At 45.5% G+C, this 20695-nt stretch overlaps 5 protein-coding genes across 5 annotated transcripts; 4 read left to right on the top strand and 1 right to left on the bottom strand.

Annotated features, from left to right (window-relative positions):
• Window positions 1-1200: 1200 nt before the first annotated feature.
• BDV27DRAFT_150768 (uncharacterized protein) lies at window positions 1201-2726 on the top strand (the record flags this gene model as incomplete). The annotated part of the gene is made up of 2 exons (XM_032071276.1): window positions 1201-1909; window positions 1975-2726. 2 exons carry the CDS (start codon window positions 1201-1203, stop codon window positions 2724-2726), a joined length of 1461 nt encoding a protein of 486 aa, XP_031921151.1.
• Window positions 2727-5099: 2373 nt separating this feature from the next.
• Window positions 5100-5765, top strand: BDV27DRAFT_163922 (uncharacterized protein; the record flags this gene model as incomplete). Its single annotated transcript, XM_032073615.1, has 2 exons — window positions 5100-5503; window positions 5558-5765. 2 exons carry the CDS (start codon window positions 5100-5102, stop codon window positions 5763-5765), a joined length of 612 nt encoding a protein of 203 aa, XP_031921152.1.
• A 1596-nt stretch (window positions 5766-7361) lies between these two features.
• Window positions 7362-8109, top strand: BDV27DRAFT_163923 (uncharacterized protein; the record flags this gene model as incomplete). The annotated part of the gene is made up of 2 exons (XM_032073616.1): window positions 7362-7616; window positions 7678-8109. The coding sequence occupies 2 exons, from the start codon at window positions 7362-7364 to the stop codon at window positions 8107-8109; spliced, it is 687 nt and encodes a 228-aa protein (XP_031921153.1).
• Window positions 8110-9548: 1439 nt separating this feature from the next.
• BDV27DRAFT_138272 (FAD-dependent oxidoreductase) lies at window positions 9549-11383 on the bottom strand. The gene is made up of 5 exons (XM_032069190.1): window positions 11255-11383; window positions 10543-11202; window positions 10293-10487; window positions 9909-10214; window positions 9549-9807 (listed from the first exon to the last, which is right to left on the bottom strand). Exons 1-5 carry the CDS (start codon window positions 11333-11335, stop codon window positions 9760-9762), a joined length of 1290 nt encoding a protein of 429 aa, XP_031921154.1. The 5' UTR covers window positions 11336-11383; the 3' UTR covers window positions 9549-9759.
• Window positions 11384-13622: 2239 nt separating this feature from the next.
• Window positions 13623-15237, top strand: BDV27DRAFT_169784 (uncharacterized protein; the record flags this gene model as incomplete). The annotated part of the gene is made up of 4 exons (XM_032075124.1): window positions 13623-13879; window positions 13934-14135; window positions 14188-14679; window positions 14749-15237. 4 exons carry the CDS (start codon window positions 13623-13625, stop codon window positions 15040-15042), a joined length of 1245 nt encoding a protein of 414 aa, XP_031921155.1. The 3' UTR covers window positions 15043-15237.
• Window positions 15238-20695: the final 5458 nt, after the last annotated feature.

Consider the following 20695-nt stretch of genomic DNA (forward strand, 5'->3'; position numbering starts at 1 on the left):
AGTATCTCAGAGATAGGATATAGGCCTCTCTCAGAGAGTTTATTAATATAATTTATAAGAGTTTTGGCTTGCTGGCTGTTGAGTAATCGCTGGTTTTTATATTAATTCTCTTTTGAATGTATAACATCCCGGTGATATCTTGAGAGTGTTATACAATCAATACTGAATCTTTTGACTACTCCTGTATATTTAAATAATTCTCCTGGATCTAGGGATTTTAAAAAAGCAAGCGCCTCATTAATTGAACCTATATTGACGGAGTTGTGATGGTTTGAAGTTGAAGCCAAAAAGTCGGTGTATATAGAAATCCGTGCAGCAGGTGGGGACGTGCGTCAGGTGATCAAGTACGGTATACTGGCAGTCTCGAATTATGAATCCGCCCCCCACAACATGGACATGCATGCTACACATCCTCTGTTCTCTTATGTATCGTAAGAAGAAAAGAAATGAGAGGTAGAATGTCTTTAGAATGACCATGAAATAGATCTATGTAGAGTTTTTATAAGCAGGATCTTGACTTACACGACACAGTCAGACCAAGTTGTTTTGATTACGTTCTCGCGGAGCAACAGCGCTATTACGGCCACTTCCGCCAAAAAAGATACTAGTAAGCGTTTATTTTCTAACTCGACTGTCAATACTCCCTAGTTTCAACATCGTGGGCCTTGCAGATGCAGCCGACCGGACAGGAGATGGGATGCACTCCGTGCAGCTCTGAATGATGGATGGTGTTTTGATGGGGTGTGGATGGAACGGACATACGTAAATCCGGATCCCGCCCGATATGCCCCCATCACGTGGTCCACCTGCCAAACGCGACAAACCCCCAGCCGCGTCCTCCTTCCATTCGCGCTGGCCATTTCTTCCTTCTTCGTCCTCCCTGCGACATCATCATCACCGTCACCATCACCCCGTAAAGGAAGTATTTGCTCTTTGCCGTTCTCGCCGCCGGCCCTGCCATTCCTGTGTTTTCATAGGACTCTCCGATTTCACTCGTTGACTTCGGATTGGGCACGTGCTCGTGACCAGGCCGCAAGAGCTTGTACCCACTTTACTCTCATCTTCTTGTTATTATCATTCTGGATCCGACATATTACCCGAGTCAGGGCTGCTCAACTTTGCTCCAAAGCCCGGGTGGGAGGGTTACTCGATTCATCGAGGGTTCTGCTTTTTAACCCAACGAATGCTTGCAAGAGTACAATGACCACTAGATCGCAAAACCGGCCCTGGGTATTGAAAAAGGCAGTTATTGTTTATACACCCGATTTCGATGTGTCTTGTCGGGCTAGCCTTCGTATTTTCCACGATGAAACTGCCGACCGGGGATCCATCACCCTTTCGATTACGGCAGATCTCGCTAACCCACGCATCAGATCACAGGTGAGGTTGAATATTCCCCCAGGAAGAGTCGAAAAATGTACATTACACAAGAGTAGCAACGACGGCCTCTGTTCACCTGGTTTGATTCCCACGATCCCGGTGCCTGTCACCAATGTTTCGGCCGTCTCAACACTGAATTTGGCACTGAGTACGATCGGCATTGTTTTTTGTCCATCTGAGACGGAGTCTCTAAGCCCAGCCACACCAGGAGACTTAAATTTCCACTCATTTGCAAAGATCTGCCGATCCGAATCTCTCCGTATACACTTTGCCAGACAACAATGTGTGAATAACGAACTTACTAAGCTCGAACGTTTCTCCCGGGCCCTGCGAGAAAGAAGTCTTGAGGCAGAGCCTTTTGACCACGCCCGCCATCGCATGGTCCTGAGAGATTGGCATGTCTTCTGTTTATCGCCCGATCCACCCCCATATTGCCAGGAACCCGTGTCCGAACAGGTGAAGCAGGGGGGTCTACCCCCATATTGTGAGGAGCCCGTGTCCGAGCAGATGGTTAGAAAACGGCGTAGAGGTATCGTCTCATCTTGTTACCGTCTTATGTACTCTGGCATTCAATAGCTCATTCGTAATACCTAGATTCAATGCCACTGGACAATAAAACACGAAAGAGAACACTCCTTTCATCCCCTCAATCGATCGGCTCTCCCACCGAGCCCGATACGCCAAGTACTCTCCGCCTGTCCCCATCAATCCCCCAAACGTACTTCACGCATGCCTTCTCTCCTGGCCACACAGAGCGTAACAGACTTGCGCGTCTTGTACATGAGTTCAGTAGTTTGTCAGATGACCAGGTTCGCAAAGTATTAGTTGGATCCCGACACGCCCATCTGCTAGCCATACCAAATGATGTAGACAGTGACCTGCCATCTGAGTCGGCCAAAGTCAGCTTTGCCAAGGGCGAGCTGATCAAACACCGCCACCTGGAACGATATATCGATCAGATAATTAAGCGCCACATATCACCTATTGTCGATGAGATTGTCGATAGTGCTGTGAGCAAGTCTCGTGATCAGTTCTTCGATGAATGCAAAATGAACGAAGCCGAATTTCGCGAGCAGGTCGACGATGGTAACTCCGAGATACGCACGATAGCCAATGAATGTATGAAGGAAATGAAAGAAGAAGCACAGAAGCACATCCAGGACATAGAAGAACAAGCGCAACAGTGCATGAATGATCTGCAGAATCAGGGGATCGAGGTTGAGATGTCTGCGGAGAGACACATCGCAAAGTTCAAGTCCTGGTCCAATGCTTCTCCCCGGTCCTTACTTGATAGCAAGTCAACTAGTCATGAGCTGGGCACTGATGCCAGACGCAGTTCCATTTAGGGTTTGTGCTCGGCTCATGTCTCTTAGGATGGTCGTCGTGCACTTAGATTATAAGTTCGTTAGAGGACCAGTGAAGGAGCGTGGCATCAAATCGCAAAACGTGAACAGGTTCTCCCAAACATCATTCTGCATGATCTAAGCATCGGCATAGTCGCCTCGGGAGGTCACATGGAACACATGCTTTGGATTGAACACCGAGCTAGTCAGCTAAAGAATACAAAAGGGCCCAAGACGGGAAATCCGTGAAAGGGGTGTGAGACAAGGTCGAAATGATGGGGTGGTTCGTCTCGCAATGCATGCCGGGCGGATAGGCGCCCGTCAAAATGGCAGAAGCCCCAGGCAAGGTCACATCCTACATCGGCACTGGGGTTTCCAGCTTCTCTCAAGAGCTCCACCAGACATATTCTCCTTACGGGGTAGGCAATCAAAGGCTGCAGTATCTAGTTCCTGCATCTTGAACTTTAGGTTGCTTGTCCAGAGTGCGCAAAGATGAGTAGCAGACAAGTACAGTAAGTGTAGTACTGGGGTTACACTGGGGATAATTTCTCGTCACGGAACTACCCAACGTTCGATTTGTCTATCCTGTCAATGGAAAGCATCGCCAAAATGAGACTAGGACGCGTTTCTGTAACTACTGCTAAAGGCTCGGGCTACGGTCTACGCAGTACCATGTATGGAAGGCCCTCTTACATTAGTCTTGTACCTCGTTCCGATTCAGTTGGAATAGGGCAGATATATAACAGGCTTGATCCTACCTTTCTCAGATCTATGGGCCTGGATATGATTGTCGGTTGGACAACTGGGATCGGTGGGATCATCTATATATACTACTGATCTTGACATACAACTTAACTGTGGTCTAGAGTATACTCTTTAAGCTTTCGAGTCAGTATACTAGTAACGGCCAAGGCTTATGCAATGTCCTGAAAATACCTAAACAATATTTTCCCCCGTGAATGTCTTGATACCTTTTACGATAATGTCCTTGATCTTGTATATCCTTTACCCAGGGTTGGTAAACAAGAACAACTGGAGGCTCCAACCGGCCTTCCCCGCAAGCCAGACCGAGGTTTACCTCAAAACATTTCTCATAGGCACTGTTCAATGTAGGTGACCATTTACTCTGTTTCCTATCACAGCAGTTTCAAATCTGTTTCGTCAAGCCTGAAATATCTGAGAACGACAGAGCTTCTGAAAAGCTTTTAAGAAGCACTTTGCCTCTGTCCAGGAGCGAAGTCTGGAGCCGCCTTCCATTAGGTATTAATCCAGACGGTAACCATATTGTCCCTATGACTGGTACAGTCGAAAGCCTTCCCTTCTTATGGCTTAGATGAAGCAATGCGCAAATTACGTATAGCGCATCTCACAGTTTTTCACCCCGCTCGGTCAATTCAACATCAGAGAAGTTACTTATCGTCTTGTCCGGTTCTTCCGGAGGAGTATATGAAGGTCCCATGTTTCTACGTACAACTAATGTCGCTTCATCTTCTTTTGTCATATCATATTTCGCCATAGTGATATCAATTTCACTTGGTGTAGACAAAATCTACTCCGTGAGGCGAAGCATACTATTGTACTATTGTAACATTTATCGCTACATCTGAGTATAGAGAATTACGTGCCGACAATAGCGGATATACGTGCTTCGGCTCGCAGTTTGGATCCTGTTGTAGTATCTATAGGCCCTGATAATTACTTGACCGTGGAGGCATCTGAGGAAGAGGATAGACTAACCGAGATGACAGTGGAGCCACCGATGATTACTGCCCATCGGCCATCTGCGATAGTTCCTATGGCGGATGTAATTGAGGACATTTAGGGCCAGCGGACCGACGTACTGGTAGTACTTCAATGCACTGGAGGACAAGCGAGTACATAAAAGTAGGTGAGGACCCACCTTAAAAAGAACCCTTGTAATCTCCGATAGTACAGCCTTTCCCGATCACGTTAGATGAGAGCAGCCACCAATAGTCCCTCTCAGGGGTCTGCCCCAAGGATCTCTCTCCCATAGACAGATTCCTCTCCCCTTATAAACTCTTGCAATCGATTCCCACCCCGCCATAGCAACGAGACAACAGGGATTTAATGAAGAAAAAAAAGATAATGTCACGATCAATCTCACCAGCCTTTTGGCCCGGCAATCCTGAGGACCGCCTGCATGCGACAGACTTATCTCGGGAAGAGCTCGCGGAAGAGGCGAAAGAGTGGCCGGCCTGCGCATCAGCTCTCGCTTATCCAGCTACCTATAGTTTCTTCACCGCCAAGGCCAGACAAACGCTTCCTATGCCTACCACCAGTCGATAGGCACACCCATCCTCGCAACTATGTGCACCTGGTGAAACTCTTGATCCTCCTCTATATTTACCAAGATGAATGGCTCGGGGTGCACCCCTTCGAAGGGTTAGAGGCAGGCAAGGCCCTTCGCTACCATATCCCGGAGTTCCTGGCTTCTTCTTCTACGACTATCACCCTGAGATTCTACCCGCGCTGTACCTCGCCGCCGTAGATTTCAACGGGCTTGTCATGACCCGGCATGGCACGGCGGTGTTCGACGTGCCGGGCCACGCGTGGTTCGTGGTCGATCCACCCGGTCTGGCCACCGGGCGGATCACTATTGTAACCTTTCGCTCCAATGGAAGTGTCCGTGCTTCTGCCTCCCGCCGGCCGTGGAATATAGGCCAAGTTATGGGTTTCATGCAGATGGGTCGGTTAGTGTCTGATTTGTGGACTCATCCATCGGGGGACCGCCACAGTATAATAAACCGTATGTTTTCCCCGTAACGTTCTTGGTCTGTGTAGGGTCACAACTTTTCTCTGATAACAAACGGTAGCTTGGATATGGGCGTTCCGATCCTCGAGTTCTTTGAGCCCACCCGACAGAGCAACCAGTTTCTCCATTCGGCCTACTGTTCCCGTGGTAATCGGGACGTGTGGGCCCAGATCATCGAGCAGAGTGCGCCTGGGTATCTGGAGCTGGAGGCCCAAGGGCGGGAAGTGGTATTCCAGCTTGATTATCTGCTGGAGATGATTAAGCACTGAAATCTGTGACATAATGCCGCCACCCCAGTTGTTGGTCTCGGAGAGCGCTGTCGAGAAGCACGAGCATAATCCATAGAGAAATGGAACCGCAACATCGGGGGAGAGGCGGCGCGGATTCGTCTACAGGGCAAATATATGGCACAAACACCAATCGTCACTAAGTCCAACCGGTAAAATCTATACTGAATTTAAAAGGGCATCCATCTAGTAGCCAGAAAATGGTTCTCACATAACTTTAGGAATCGTCTCTAGATTTCTGTTAAAAATTAAAATTAGTGATATTGGACCGAAGACCCCGGCTGGTTTCGCATCGTCGCGACATAACCCATTAGTGACTTCGACGAAGGGCTATCGAGGGTGCTGGCCGTCACCGCAAAGGCAATCAATGAATCGGGACAAAGGAAGGTGTTGGGCCAGGGCTTCATCATACATCAGCGAGAGCAACTTTCTCGATTAATGGCACCATCGTTTCTGATTGGAAGTAAGTGACAAGATAAGAAGAGCCAGATTCACAATAAAATACGGACGAAAAAGAAACCAAGTTAGACAGTTACGTCGTGGATATGGGATCATTTCTTGTTGTTCCAGAATCTGTCCTGCATCGATAGCATCAATATCTTGTTTGATTAAGACAAGTACTCTAGTACCTCTGTCGAACCAGATAATGATTTAGGTATATTTCCAAAGTATTCATAATATTTCTGCTTTCACTAATCAGCCACTCGCCGATTGATTTCTAATTCAAAGGTGATGGGATTCGTTTGTTCAGTTAAAACATGTCTTTCCAGGAAGTCCATCTGGGCGCTATGACGAGGTCGCCTTCTGCTTCGTAAGAAGATGCCAATTTGATTATAAGCGGAGGATTTTCCTTCTGCGCGCACTGTCTCCATTTCCTTATCGAGCCGCAAATCCCGCAAAAAAAAAAAAAAAAAAAAAGGACTATGATACACGTTCTAGTATTACTAAGAGAGCTACAAAAAAAAAAAAAAAAAACCGCACTAGGAGATTTGTAAAGGGTGTTGCGTGCTGACTTTCAGGTAGTACCGGATAATGTACAAGGCAAGGATTGTAGACATGTTCTCAGTACCAGAATCTTTGCGAGTCTTGGTCCATATGTTGCTCAGTCAGAGAATCGTAGATGGCGTATTCGATTTAGGCCCAACCTGGTCCACTTCGGCGGCAATTCGTTTCATTATGCCCGAGAACCGACCCCGAGAACCGAGTCCCAGACGGCTACTCTTGCGATAGTTGCACCGCGAGAGGCTTGAATCTCGAACAGGGCCCTTGAAGACCTAAAGGTGGGGAAGTGTTGTATAGGGATCGATTCACAAACTCCCTTGCAGGTTATACCATCTGAAACAGGAATGATCTGCCCAATATCTCACGATTCTTGATGTCTGGCCAAGATGACTAAACGCCACAATCCATTGATTCGTTGTATGAAGCCATACGCAAAATGGGCTGGAATTGCATCGGACCCAGGACTATATAAACACCAAACATAACATCTACAATAAGGATTCATCTTCACATCTAAACTGATATACCAGCGCCAACAGCAAGAAACAAGAGCATTGACTACACCTTGTCATCAATATGTCCCAGAGATTCTTACGTGACCTCCCCGAGATCGATCTCGTCTTCCCCAGCACTCCCGTTCTGGAAGATTCAGTCGAGTTCCTGCGAAAGGAAACGTTCGATGATGCTGTGAACCACTGCGTCCGCTGCGCCTACTTTGCCGTGATCATCGGCAAAAAGCACCCCCGCATTCGCCGGATTAACTCTCGACATGGAAAGTGTTTTGCTGGGTTGTATCCTTCACGAGGCCGGATGGTCCCAGACACCCGGTTTGTACTCGAAGGATAAACGGTTTGAAATTGACGGTGCAAACGCCGCCCGCTATTTCCTCCAGGACCATGATGAGGCTACGAAGTGGGATAAGCACCGAATTCAGCTGGTCTGGGATTCAATTGCCCTGCACACCACCCAGTCTATCGCTATTCACAAACAGTCCGAGGTTCATCTCATGAACTCGGGTAGCTTGACCGACTTTGTGGGGCCACTCTTGCCAGGCGACTATTTTACAGTCGATGAATACAAGGCGATAGTGAAGGCGTTTCCCCGCGGTGATTTTATGGAAAGGGGGAAGAAGGTTATGTATGGGTTTTGCAGGGATAAACCCGGGACGACGTACGATAATCTTCTTGGTGATTTTGGTTTGAGCTTTGGGTATGATGGGAAGGGCGAGGGCAAAGAGGAGTATGCGAAAGGGCATGAGACACATAGTCGCCTGATGGGACCTCTGTTTGCTGCGTGGGATGAATGTTCGAAGTATGAGGAGTGAGCTATTCGATAGCGGATATGGCCGTGTCACAGTACACAGAGCTTTTAGTTGTCATTGACGCAACGTTCTGTTTCTGAACGCAGGACTTGTTCATTCTGTATGTATGAGGCTTGCTCATAGTCTTCTTGTGGTCCAATGTGTCTCGATATAACAATATGACATATATGGGTGAATGAGAGCTTTGACGAGCAGGTCCTCATCTAATACAGGCTAGTGAAGTTCATCCATAGATCTCGAATTGCTGAGTCCCATGCTAGCCCATTCCGGTGGTGGGATGTAGCAGATAAATATATATGACATATGAGACGCCTTATGTTTCTGAGATCTACTTTATTACCATGAAACCTCGAGATACCCAGAGAGGTTGTGGATGACTGAGACATAATAATGTGACACTTCATTCTGGCTCGAACGTAGGAAGCTAGGATGACTCTTCATGATTTCATCGCTGCGTGGCACTCTCTCCACATACATGGACATTCGGATATACATTCTGCACTCCACTCTGACTCCATACAATCAAACTCACTACACCGGCAAATCATATCGTTCTCTCTCCAGAGGTACCGTTCTTGACACTGTATCCAGTATACACTTGGTAGAAGTGTTTTGCACAGCCGCTTCTGATATAAATGTCCAGGTTCAGACAGAAGCAGCCTCATCTTACGCCATTGTCGAGAATGACGTATTCATTCGCACAACTATCGTAGTTTAGACTACGGACAAAATAAAGAGCACAAGGAAGAAGTAGTGAAAAGGTCAAGATACAGGTACATTTGCCTCTATACAGCATAAGTCAATTACATGGTGGGGGCATTGACAGCATAGTGATACAGCGCAGGCTTCCTGCAGAAGCCATAGATAGGAGATTTCATGAGTCTTTCTCACCACTCTGCAAACCATTACGCAACCCTATTCAATGTGTCAAACAAAGGCGCTCACAGCAACTTGAAAAAAGTCAACCACTAAGTGGAGAGCTTTGCAAGACCCAGGCGCCGGCACCTGATACGAACTTTAGTGGATGTACAATTACGTTATCCCATACATGGATACCGATGGGTTTTTTTGTATTTTGCGTTTTTCCTTTTGAATGTGAAACAACTCTCCAGCTCGCCTCGCTTGCCTTTTAGCTTAGGTGTAAGGGCGCCTGGTTGGCTGCGCGGTAGTCGTCGCCCAAGGCAAACAGCTGAGTCCTCCGCCGCTACATTAGGCCTATATCAACTGTTCAAGGCATTCAAAGGCCTCGAACCGTTCCTCAAAATAGTCTCCTTTCCTCCTTTTTTCCCTTTCTGTTTCCTCTTCTTCCCTTATAATCCCATTTACTATGCCTTCCATTCTGTCAAACAATAACTATGCCTACCATAGTAACAAAAAGGCTACGATTATCCTGAGCACGGAGAAATACATCATCGACGAGAAAGTCAATTTCTCCACAGATACTTGGCTGTTCTATGCAGAGGAGCTGGAAGTTACATCTAGCATCACCGCTCGTGGCAAGAGTATCGGCCTCTTTTGCCATACGCTCTCAATCCCAAGTCATGTTACCATTGTTGTCTCTGGCGAAAACGGCAGCAGGAAGTCAACTGTACTGTTCCATGAAGCTTTGTGTTTTTATATCCATTGTCAAATAGCATATATCACCGGAACTCATTACAGTCTCGAGCTTGCTTTGTTGATTTTCTGTAAGTATTTTCTGGTCTGTTTCCTTGTTAGCGATTTCGTATAGCTAACCGTCTTTATATTCTCTTCCCCTTTTTACGGGCATGGAATGCACTCGAGCCTAGGGGACACAAACTCACTTGTTCAACGGCATCATAGTCGTGAGCCCACTTAAAAAATGCAGGACTTGTAAAATCCGCAGCAGAATCTGGTTCAATATCTTTGATGGACTCCCAATCGGCATCAGCATATTTCTGATGCGAGGCCGCACGATCTTTGTGCCCGAGAAACCTTCGCGTGTTCCAAGCAGCATAGGACTTGATGCGTTCAACTCGAGGCTTTCGGATATCTTCCCAGAATCTACTTATCACTGAGACATCCAAGCCAGGAAGTGACAGAAGCAATATTTGCAATACCCTAATATCCTCGATAATCTGTGATAACCCCTGTCGAGAGAAAATTAGCGTAAGACTCTTGCTGTGGATATGTCCAAATAATCCCGAAAGCCTCGACGTGAGCCTAACCTGTGCTGCATTAGGCTCCATTGCATGGGCTGAGTCACCCAATAAGATGGTTCTGCCAGTCCTACTCGTCCAACGAGGAAGATTTGGCATTTGGGCAATTTTCCATCTGTCGCACTTGGTCGCCAACTTGAGAACCGCAGAAAGTGAAGGGCAGATTCCCTCAAAACGCTTCCTCACAAAGACGATATCCCCATCCTTGGCGGTTTTCAGCTTATCAGAACGGGTTGATTGCATGGGTCTAAAAACATACCTCGTTCCACATACTGGCTTGGCCATCATCATGTTTGAGGCCGAACAATCCGCTCCAGAACTCACTTTTTCTGGGCTTTCGACCAACAACAAAACGTTCATCACCTGCCCAAACACATGGCTCGACTTGCTGTAGCAAGACAACGGCGTCACTATCTGATTGTAGTTCTTTCTGTGGCACTGTTACGCCATAGAATACCGAGTCGTTGACTTGCGGATCCACTAGCCAGCCCGCGGATATGTCAAACAAAACTTTAGCACGCAAGCGTGATCGAATCCCATCGGCAATGAGGATGAAATCGCCAGCTATTGTTTTCCCGCCTCGAAATTGTAAGCTTGGACTTTCGTTTGGTTCATCTGAGAAGTCTTCCACGACACTGTTGAAGGTAATCTCGGCCCCAACTTTCATAGCATGTTGGTAGAAAATATCCTGTAGAATGGGTCGATGGATGCCCCAATCTGGATACTTGGTGAGAGATGTTGGTAATGTACGTATCTTATCCTTCCCGGTCTTCAGGTCTCGGATGGAGAACGGGAGACATGTGTCCGCAACTTGTTCAATGGCGTCTCCAAGACCCCAGGATTGAAGAATGCGAGACGCGCCAGGGCGAATCATCAATCCACTTCCCTTCGGCGACAGATTTCCCCGCTTCTCAAAGACCTGTATAGGTTTATTCTTAGATAAAATCAAATTCCAGGGGTCGTCTACTTCCCTGAACATGGTGGCCATCCTTGGCAAAGCAGTACGCAGCCGCGAGGCCGCCAAGACCTGCTCCCACAATGAGGATTTTCATACTTCCCGGTGTTTGGTTTTAATCCCACAAGTTAATGCACACTGAAGCAGGAGTAAATGGAAAGTCGTGAAGTTTATGAAGATAGCGAATGATGATTTCCGGGATGACGTCTTTCGCTCGCACAAATGAGCATTGGACGCCTGATCGGACTCAACCAATCAGAAAAGCTCAAATGGCACGCCTTATGACTTATTTCAGGATCACCAACCTAGAAGCGATTTTAAAACCACAGTAAGCTCCGCTCTTCTTCTTTGTACTCGTAACAACGCAGCGCACTACATTAAAAACGGTTCTATAAGGCAAATCCTACCCGTAGAGAGTTCGCTAAATGGAATGAAAAATTTACCATCCAAAAGAAACAATCCTGAAAATTATTAAAATACCATTTATGCCCCAATTAGAGCATTTGTGAGGACGTGGCAGCCGTTCAAAGTTAGATATATTGCACTAATTGCTGGTCTTCCTCCGGGGCGGTAGAACATGTTCGTGCCTTCCAGCATATCTTCGGTGTGAGTGAACCAGAGGTGCGCATTAGTAGTGGTGGTGGTAGTAGTAGTAGTAGTAGTAGTAGTAGTAGTAGTAGTAGTAGTAGTAGTAGAATTCATTCACGCATCTGTTAGCCTATTCGACCGAGTTGCGGCAGGGCTCGGATGGGCAGCGGGCCGGCTCTGCTGGTCTAATCCAGAGGTAGTATTGATCCCAAGGTTGGTATCCTAAAAGTAGGGCCGCCCGCCCATAGTAAATTGTTTAGGATTTTCCGCCTGGCGATATAGGTACCCTTATAATACACTCAAAGACTGTAACTACTTCTACCGGATAGAATTATATAAAATTAATACAGATTAGAATCCTAGACTAAAATTAGTACTAGGTTATTTCATAGCTGTTACGCCCGAGGCTTTGTTATCAAGTCTGAGACCAGTTAGCGGACCATGTGTCAAGGATTACTAACCTGAAGTTGTCCTTTGATTTCTATTGTCAATAGGTTATAGTCTTGGCAGGACAAGAGTTCTTACAGAACTCTCGTCGATACTAGACTGTTATTTTCACAGGGGTGCAGTCGACACAAGACTACTGTCGATACTAGACTCGAGTCTAAAAGGCCAGACCTATTAAGTATATATACTCAATAGTTAGAAGAGTACAAACAAATTTAGACAGACCTTTATACTTAAAAATACTCTGTAGTAATAATATATAATTGATTACAAAAAACTGATCTAAATATATAAGTATTCTTATATATCTTTAGGCTCTGTATACTAGATATAAAGAATACAAATCAGTCTAACACAGACAGAAAGGCCAAAGATAATTAAACGAATATGAAAGCGGCGAATAAGATGTATTTAGAAATATACAGTTATCCACCACCAGCGCCCTATCTAGAAAATAAATCTACAGCTTCAAATATAGGAGTGGTAGAGAAATCAGACAATTCACTTTATTTTATTGATTTACAGATATTTAGTAGTAATAATTCGAATTGCTTTATTTTCTTATATTGAAAATCCCTTTATGCTACCGACCACCCACCGACGGAACCACCACTGAATCATCCGAGCCACCATCAATCAACACACGCCTTCTTCCTCAACAGCCATACCCACCATCCGTACCAACATCACCAAAGCCTTCGGCAACCAGAACACGACAAATCACTCACCCCAGCACTTCCCCTGAAAGATTTGCACAATCGATTCCACAGTAAACTTTCACCGTCCAGACCTTCAAGAATTCCGAGTTACACAATCAAAGTTCATGCTCTCAGCACAACTGATATTTACTCAGTTCCTGCTGGATATACAAGGAGGAACGCAGAATTGTCACCCACCGAACTGGAGAGGTAGAATAAGACGTAATTCTCCCGTGACTCCAAAGTTTCAGGGGTAATCTGTTGGGTGTTAGTTTTCGCCTCCACGTACGTAATTTCGGCGGTAGGTTTCGCCTAGTGAACCTTCTGTAGTTATTAGCTATTCGTATTAGTATCCATACTGTTTGTGTTCCATGAAACCCTAAGATATGGATTTTCCCTCTAGTACTCCGTGCACAGAAACTTAATCACTTGCAGATGCACATCAGGCTCGCGCATACTTCAACTTGTAACCTTAATTCCATCTCGATGTACATCTTTTCTGCCGGCCCTAAGGCTACAACCATAGCCTAGTAAATAATCCGGGAACCCTTCCCCCTGTTCTTTTCCTTTTTAAAGGAGATCAGAATTCCCGAATGTGAATATGAATGCCTGACGGATAAGAAATACCACCCAACATCACTAAATATCACCATGGCCCTGAGTGATACCCAGCTTCTTGCTATTCAAGCCACTGAGCGTACCTGCTCAGTTCTTTCTCTTCTGGGGACTACATTTATTATTGTGACTTTTTTTTGTTTCCCTTCTTTCCACAAACCGATCAACCGGCTTGCATTTTATGCGTCGTGGGGTAATATTATTTCTAATGTAGCTACCTTAGTGTCCACATCTGGAATATCACAAGGCGTAGGAAGCCCACTATGTCAATTCCAAGGACTGCTTTTGCAATGGTCCGTTGTCCCTCTTGGCAATATATGACTGCATTGCTGATGGTTATTATTCAGGTTCATGCCGGCTGATGCTTTTTGGACATTCGCGATGGCGTGCAATGTGTATTTGACAATGTTCCATAAATACGATGCCTCCCAGTTGAAGCGGCTAGAATGGAGATATTTTATCTTCTGTTATGGTATTCCCTTTTTACCTGCGGTGGTATTTCTATTTATCAAATCAGAGGCGAGAGGGAAGATTTATGGTTCAGCTGTTGTGAGTATGGGGGCTTGCTAGTTGCTGTTTTACGACTGACATGGTATGCTAGCTGTGGTGCTGGATAACCCCAGATTGGGAGGCACTCCGTTTGGCGGTATTTTACGGGCCTGTGTGGCTCACTATCATTCTTACATTCGCGATATATATTGTTACTGGTCGCGAGATTTTCATGAAACGACGACAATTGCGTGTCGCGGGCAGGTCCGGCCAACACTCCGCTCTTCCTTCGACCCGCGGAGACCAGGTGGACGAATCGTTCGAATGCCACAAAATGACCGAGATCACGGTGACTACAGAGACTGCCGATTTCCAGCATGGGCCACCACTAAAGGTGGGCAACACAGAAGAACCTGGAAGGTCTCCAGGAGCGAGGACCAGCTTCAACCCCTATGTTGTCGCCGTCGAAGCTCGTCCCAGGACCATGAAACAGAATGAAGCTATCCAGGGAGACCAATCTAAATCCACAACCGAGACAAATAAGGCAGCGTGGGCGTATTCAAAATACGCCATGTTATACTTTATAGCTCTGGTAATCACGTGGGTTCGTCTTCCCAGTACGCGCAAGGTTGATGAGACAGATATTGCGACAGTAGCCGCTAACCCTGACTAGGTGCCGTCGACAATAAATCGGGTATACGCCTTGGCGGAGCCGACGAAGCCAAGCTTCGTTCTCAATTACCTCTCCGCCTTTGTCCTGCCCCTCCAAGGATTTTGGAATGGTTTTATCTACATGATGATATCGTTCCCCGCCGTGCGACAGATGTTTTCGTGGCAACATAACGCAAGTAAAGGCCTGTGCCGGCGTAAGCCTTTTGGAACAGGTCCTTGCACTGGTGAAGGCGGTCGATCAAGAAGCTTTCGTCAGGGCAGTCCTACATCAAGCACCCGAAAGCTCACAAATTGACGTGAACCTAGGAAATATCTTGTTGCAGCTTTAGTTCGCGAAATACTCCTGTGATATGAATGCTTGTGAGATACTATGGAGGTATTCCTGAGCCAGTCCTTCCACTACTGTAATTGAAATCGCAATATCCTGTCAATATTAGAACGCACCAGATTATTGGAGTTGTGCTTCGTTAGGTATGCCTGCAAGTGTCACGGTCAAGAGAAAGGAATCAAATCATGCTGTAACATTTGACGAAGGCATCAAGTCTAGGGAGAAAAACGAAGAGGAGAACTATCTAACCGGTGGTCTTCTTGATATTTTCCCTTATCTGTATCTCCCACGTTATGTAACAGGCAAGATCCCGTATCAGATTTTTGCAGAAGAGTTCAGCCCTTCACATCTTAGGCCACTCAACACAACATAAGGCCGGCCAGGATCGCATCGTCACAGGTAGTACAGCTCTAGCTCCTGAAGAGGTTCATGAATGGGTGACTCACACACTCTAGAAGATTCAGTGTACTACGGAGATTCAACTTGCGTTAGAGTTGATCCCGAAGATGGAACAGAAGGTATTGTCGATCAAAATAGTAGTATTTTACCAGCAACGACTGGCTGATTCGGCGACTACACACTCCACTAACTAGTTATATGTTTTTGTACGGTAAACCGGGTCAACTCGCAATACCCGCGCCGTAACACACAACCACTCAAAATCGCTCTCACCAGCGATTCCCTGGATAGTTCTTCAACCAACCAAACCAATCAATTCGTCCCAATTGGTTCGCTCAGTATGAATGCATACGGAAATCCTGTGAAGTGATAGGTAATGTTAAAACTGGATAGGTCGAAAAACGACGTCAAATTATCTGAAACGGAACGCGGTACCACTGGAGTAAAACCTTTTTATCGCGCAGGAAGAAGCTAGACGTATTTTGGATTCCCTAAGGATCAGTCCGTTTATGAATCTGATCCACTGCTTGGTCCCATCCTCTCCATTAAGCTTTCGGACAAGCACTCCGCCCTCTAAAATTAGATCTGTGAGGCTTTGTCTGGATTCTCTGGCAGTTACTTCTTTAGACGGCTGGTTCGTGGGGCAACAAGACCATAGGAATCGTTGGTTTTTAAGGAGGCGCCTGTCACGGATTTACGGATCTTTCGTAGGACACATGGTCATGTGGTGCCTGATAGCTAACGGGGAAGCCTATTCCTTATAGTATACTTCCACCTAGTGTCTAACGGGACGGCAACTGGATATAGATTAGTCAGTTGTCCAGGAAACACGGGTAATTCAGACAGCCCTATCATCTCTCGCGACCCTACGGGTTTCCTGTCATATCACTCTGTATCGCTAACACTGTACCATCATATCCTACGCATGAATCGGCGTTTAGCAGGGAGTGATTTTACACCCATGGAGATACTTAGGGCTGACCCACATCTGAGATGAACTCTAGTCAAACCATCGACGGCATCGGCTGTATGGGTTTTGCAGATTTCATGATGCACCAACCACGAGGAGGTTCCTTTAGTCAAGCGAGGCATGCTACAATATATACCACTCCCGTACACCATAGACAATACAGTCAATCCTATTTTCCTGCTCGCCAATTTTTTTTTCAGCGGTATGGACAACATTACTACATGACAGATGAGGGGCCTAGACGCAAATTCACGGGTGCTTTTGCTAACTCATAGTAGATTGATTTGCAACATCTTTTATATACTTGATTTAACCCGACTACTACCACCAGCCTTACTTAGGTTAATACATTCTAGGAAACTTTACGATGGAACTCAGCTTTGACTCTATTGGGCTGTCCAACTTCAGGAAATAGAACATGGTCTCTACTAATGCTTTTTGTATATTTTCAACACATTATTGTCCGAAAGGTATCTCGCGCACAATGTTCTTAGGCGGTGAGATCTCGAGCATGCTTCCTGCCCCGGCCAGAGGATCTTTTCGTCCAGGATTGGACGCCCCCATAAGCTTGAATAGTCTGCATTTCACCCAAAGATTGACCCGGATGGGATGGCAAAGCGGCGTCGGTTGCCGTGGATGATGATGTGATTTGAGGAGAGCTCTGGTCAGAGACAGATCCACAACCCTGAGGCGCTGCAGCGGGGACCGCCTAGGCTCGGGTGGAAGACACCGCGGTGAATGACGCTCCAGTGGGGATAATGGCGGTACTCGAAGGTACCACACCCCTACCACCGTAGAGGGCTGGACCTGGAATCACATACGTGTGAAGGCTGTTGAGAATATCGACCAGAATGCCGGAATCTGTTGGTATATAAAAATGGGCGGTAGGAATACCTTTGGGTGTAGCAGTACCATTCCCTATTATTTTCAGATTTATATACTGGAGGTAAACTTATAAACTATTATCTTATATTGTGTTATGTAGTACAATAATCTTGTAATAAAAGATATAATTTTCTACTACAATATTAGAGGAGATATTGACTTTCCAGATATTATTAGCAGCTATAAGCTTATTACTGGCCTATCTTCCGGGGGCTTACTGTTGTTAAGAAGACCAGTCTCTTTAATTTTAAAGAATTTAAATTTAGTCTTGTTTATAGAAGTACAGCTCTTATTACTGTCAAAGAAATATCTACTATTCAGGGTAGAGGACCTGTCAACTAGGTAAGGGTACGTAGGCAGAAAGCTAATCAGTAGATATTAGGCAGACAGAAGACTGATTCTTGCCTCCTTCTTCTATTAATATTAGGCTAACTTTATATCCAGAAGAAACCCCTTATTCTCCTAATAAGATAAGACTGACAAGGAGCTACTATACGCTATTGAAAAGTCAACGGATATGTGATCTGTCGTCGCCGTTCGGCCTCCGAGCTGTGTATGCACAACGGGCAGGGTATACGATACAGTCATCATGCAGAGTCATCATCGGATCTGTGACAATTACAGTCTATAACGTAGCTAATAATCTATACTATATTAATATTCTAATTTAATTCAAATACTTCTCTCTCAGTTATTATCTAATTTCTATAATTATTTACCAGACTATAGTAGTCTTTAAACTATCTACTCCAGTATAATATTATTTTACTACCAGTAGTAATCTTCCCAGTAAAGGTACCAGACTTAGTATCCTAGTAGCAGATAATATTCAGTTAGTTGTAATCAAAGACTTAGACATAATATTCTGAGTATCCGCAGTTGACCATACAATAAGATCAGAGATATTTGGTTGACCGGGGTATTTATTGACCAGGAATCCACAGAGGACTTGCTATTAACATTGATACAATCGATATATCTATAAGCTGCGGCTAGACCAGCTGTGCCTAGGATAAGCCATACAACTGTAGAAAGAGATATTGTTGAGTATAGAGTAAGCAGGGCAAAAGAGCAACTTCAGTCAATAAAGTAAAGAAAAGGGATTGTGAAGAATGAGAGAATGAGATAACATGTTATACAGGATACGAAAGGGAAGACAATACTTTAATAGGAAAAGAAAGGGACTTTATATATGCCCAAACTTTAAGAGCTTTGTATGCCAGAATCTAACTATATACATAAAACCATGCCTTAATGCATTTAGGACATGCAGTGGCTGTGACCCATTAGAATTGTTTCAGCTCACACTTGATTTAAACCCCTAATAGCCGTGGTGCATTAGCCATCGTTTCAGCTCCGTTCAAAACCCCATTAATAGTCGTGCGTTGGCCATAGTTTTAGATCAATTGAAGCTCAACACAAGCAAAAGCGCTAGCATCTATTGTTCCATGCAGACCTCACCAAAACGCGGGTTGGCTTTCGACCGCACACCCAAACCTGCCAAGTGAAATAAATAACTGTAATATTTACCATATTGTATAAAGATTTACGTATGTAACTGTCCCTATAAGTTCGTAATTTACGGACCCATGACCCTCATACCTCCAATTCCCACGCACTTTCATATTCTATGTAAAACAAGAATACACTTTTGCCGCGTATTTTTATACGCGATTTTGCGTACTTTGTATCGGGTTAGTCTGCCTCTGGAAGAGACCGAAGAGCCTCTATTGCATAGCTCCTCTGTAGCTCCGCCCAATGCATCTACAGTAGAGGTGCTGGAAAGGGCTTGATCATCAGCGATTCTGCTTCCTGCGTCGTTCTGGGGGCGCAGACACCGGAGAGTGGAAAGGAAATTCGAGCCGGATTTCTCGAAAGCGGAAGTCGAGCCGGTGGATCGGCGCGACTAGCAGTTACGAGATCATGGAGCAGGAAACATCGAAGTTGTAGCCTTCTTGGAGCAGAGTCTGGCCTTTTTTTTCGAACTCTAATGGCAGAAACTTCACGCTAACCCCACAACCAGTAGGACCCTCTGTTGTACAGGGGGTTGGCGGAATAAAGTGGAGAATTTTACCTGTCAGAACCCTCGTTTACGTAACTTACTTCGTACTCATGCAACAAAGCCTAACCCTATTCTCCATCGTTTGTTAGATGGAAATACGTAACTGTATGTCTCGACGGAATTCTTTTTCGTGTACCTCTGGGATACCTACAACTCGCCGAGGGCCTACATATACATCTATGAGGCTGTGGTACCGAATCACGTATGTAATATGCAATACTATATTAGATTATAATCTAATGTAATACTGTATATATTGCTGTCACTTTCACTTTCTTCCTGTCAGACTTTTTAAGTTCCATTTTAAACGCATAAGTCCTATGTCAGCGGCTGCTTAGGGTCCAAAGCTTGGGTCCAAACCTTAGGACCAATCTTGCGGGATTACGACTGGCTCGGATCGGGCGAACGAGCTACGCGATCCCCGTTGCGACACTAGCGTCAACTTTAAAACTCTAAACCAGCCTAAAGAGAGGGATGGAATGATCTGCTGAGACATTTCCGTATGCCGCCCTAGTGCAACGCTCGCTAGGTGAGACAGTGAGGACGTCGAGCAAGTCCGCCGAATGAGAGGCTTCTTGTATCAAAGCAGGTCTTTGACAAACAGACACGAGATTTACCAAAGCCTTTCAAAGATAGTATAGTATGCTCAAGGGCCTCTGATTATGGAGGTATAGAATTAGAAGCCTTTTAGTTTCGTGTTATACAATGATGTTCGGCTATTCAACAATCCCCGCCTGAAAAACAAAATACATGTGGAATCTTCGCCTTGAAGTTCTATTACACGTTCTTGCTGACGTGTATAGCGCCACCAAGGCTGTATTGCGCTAATAGCTGTTCCATAACCGCTTCAATGGTTGGAATAGGTTGCATTAGGGGCTTTCAGTACAGTTAGGCCACGGTGTTAATCCAATAGGTTAGGACGGAAGCTTTCGCCCAGCACGGCCATACAGATTCCATAGGTCTGTTTCAGTCGCAGGCTAGCTCTCCCCAAAGGGCTAAGGTTCGTGTAGTGATATACTAAACCTTGAGTGTAACAGCAGGTTGCAAAACAAGACCACGCCAGTCAGGGGCTCATGCCTACAGCAAGACAGATTGCAGATCTTGGCCATTGAATAGATAGTTCGACCATCCGATCGGGGTGTTTTTGACGGAATTTGTAATTTTGTCTTACATACTTTATTCCCCTAGTGTGCCGAATATGTGATTGTACAATATATCCATGTTCTTAATATTCTTGAAACTGTTGAGACGCAGGCCGTCTTTGAAGACAACGCTTGGATATTTTAATTCGTCGATGCGCCTGC

Source organism: Aspergillus caelatus, assembly GCF_009193585.1.
Source record: "Aspergillus caelatus strain CBS 763.97 unplaced genomic scaffold BDV27scaffold_369, whole genome shotgun sequence".
Lineage (NCBI taxonomy): Eukaryota > Fungi > Ascomycota > Eurotiomycetes > Eurotiales > Aspergillaceae > Aspergillus > Aspergillus caelatus.